Below are 2,195 nucleotides of genomic sequence, written 5' to 3'. Positions count from 1 at the left end.
TCGCGAACATTTTTTGGTCCTTCGAGCCGGATAGCGGCGAGGCTCTTGGACGGCCCATCTCAACCACGCAGTGATCACGTGATCTCACGGCCCTTCCGTGTGATCAGTGGCGCGCACATACACGGTGCTACGCATTGTGCACGCGATTTCACAATTCTCTCTCGTGACTCTCATCGGCCGGACGAGACCGGACAGACACACTCACGCTTGCCGGACATCTCACTCCCCAAGTTCACCGGGGAGTATGCCGCATGGCCTGCCGTCCGAGATCTCTTCTCAAGTCTGATCATCTCGAACGAGCAGCTCCCAAACGTGGAGAGACTTCATTATCTCCGCTCGGCGCTCATATACACAGTGACATTCACCGAGAGCGAAGACCAAGGCTCACAAATCACCTTCGACGATTGCGCAACCAAGATACTCGGAATCAAATGGCTCCCTCAAGAAGATACCTTTGCATTCTCAACCCGAAGCTCACGCTCGGAAGGCAGACTCACAAAACGCCTCGTCTTATCTGAAGTGGCTCAGATACTCGATCCACTTGGTTTTGCATCACCTGTCGTGATCAAGACCAAAATTCTCTTGCAGGAGCTGTGGCTGCACAAGCTCCAATGGGATGATCCACTGCCATCCCAGCTCTCAGCCCGGTGGCTCATCATCAGAGAAGAACTCACAAGCTTGGCCAAGCTCTCAATACCACGGTGGCTCAACACATGGAACGACTCGCAAGTGGAACATCATGGATTCTCTGATGCTTCTCAATTGGCAATGGCTGCAGTCATATACATATCCGTTCACGACTCAAACGGCGCCACGTTCTCACTTGTGTGCTCCAAGACTAAGGTAGTACCTCGCAAGCGGCTCTCAATCCCGCAACTTGAACTCACGGCTGTTCTACTGCTGTCTCGACTCATGCAATACGTCAAAGCCACTTTGAACATGGACGTAACGGCAACTCACATGTGGACGGAATCTCTAGCGACACTTTCATGGATCACCTCTGTGAAAGGCTCATGGATCAGATCTCATGCATCACGCTGGAAGGATTTCGTCAGGAACAGGGTGGCTCAAATTCAAGAACTCACTCCAGCTGCTCACTGGAGATACATACCTGGAACTTCTAATCCGGCTGACTGCGCATCACGAGGCCTCACGACCACTCAACTTCAAAACCACGCACTTTGGTGGACGGGACCACCATGGATACTCAAACCTGACTCATGGCCGTCGCAACCAGCACTCTCTGACGAGATGAGTGCGACAGAAGCTCGCCCAGGCGTTTCGCTATTGACGGTTACGCCGAGGACTGAATATCAATGGGAACTCATCTACAGGTACTCACACCTCACGAAAATATTGAGGATTACAGCTCTCTGTTTCAGATTCGTCTCACGGTTGAGGAAAGTCCACGACTCATTACCTGTCAGACACATCTCTCCAGAGACCTTGGAGAAAGCGAGGCTCGTCTGGATTCAGGCAACTCAAGCAACGTACTTCTCGCACGAGCTCAAGGCATTGCAGGCCGACTCACCGTTAGCACAGGCGCACGCATTCAACAGATTGACTGCGTACATCGACGCTCAAGGAGTCATTCGCGTCGGCGGACGACTCGCTCACGCAGCTCGCATTCGACGCGATACATCCTGTTATGTTGCCTCGTCACTCTCCGCTGTCGTCATTGATCATCGCTCACGCTCATCAACGGACTCTACATGGAGGCACGCAGCTCACGCTGTCACACATCCGACAACGATACTGGATTCTCGGCGGGAGGGCCACTGTCAAGTCTCACATCCTGCGGTGTGTCACGTGTGCTCGTCAGAGGGGGATCCGTGCTCATCAATTGATGGGCCAACTACCTCTCTCTCGGGTTACGCAGGCACGACCGTTCACTCATACAGGGGTGGACTACGCAGGGCCGCTCACCGTCAAAACTTGGAACGGAAGAGGCACCACAGAAACAACGAAATCAAGGTCGGGTCATTGGTACTCATCATCGACGAGCGGCTACCGCCATGCAAATGGCCGCTAGCCCGGATCACGGCTCTACATCCTGGGAAGGATGGTCTCGTCCGGGTGGTGACTCTGAAGACACCCACTACCACTCTCATCCGACCAGTAGTCAAGCTCGCCGTTCTGCCAATCTCATCATAAGATCAAGGATCATCAACTACGTTGCTGATGGCGGGGAGAAT

At 53.4% G+C, this 2,195-nt stretch overlaps 1 protein-coding gene across 1 annotated transcript; it reads left to right on the top strand.

Moving 5' to 3' along the window:
• Positions 1–355: 355 nt before the first annotated feature.
• LOC105561342 lies at positions 356–2,154 on the top strand (the record flags this gene model as incomplete). The annotated part of the gene is made up of 1 exon (XM_012011228.1): positions 356–2,154. A coding segment is annotated over one exon (1,799 nt), but the record flags the coding sequence as incomplete, so codon positions are not given.
• Between the last annotated feature and the right edge of the window lie 41 nt (positions 2,155–2,195).

The sequence above is a fragment of the Vollenhovia emeryi genome, unplaced genomic scaffold (assembly GCF_000949405.1).
Source record: "Vollenhovia emeryi isolate VEMERY1.0 unplaced genomic scaffold, V.emery_V1.0 DF945392.1, whole genome shotgun sequence".
NCBI classification, from domain to species: Eukaryota; Metazoa; Arthropoda; class Insecta; order Hymenoptera; family Formicidae; genus Vollenhovia; species Vollenhovia emeryi.
The sequence above is the reverse complement of the archived record's forward strand: the minus strand, read 5'-3'. Positions and strand labels throughout refer to the sequence as shown.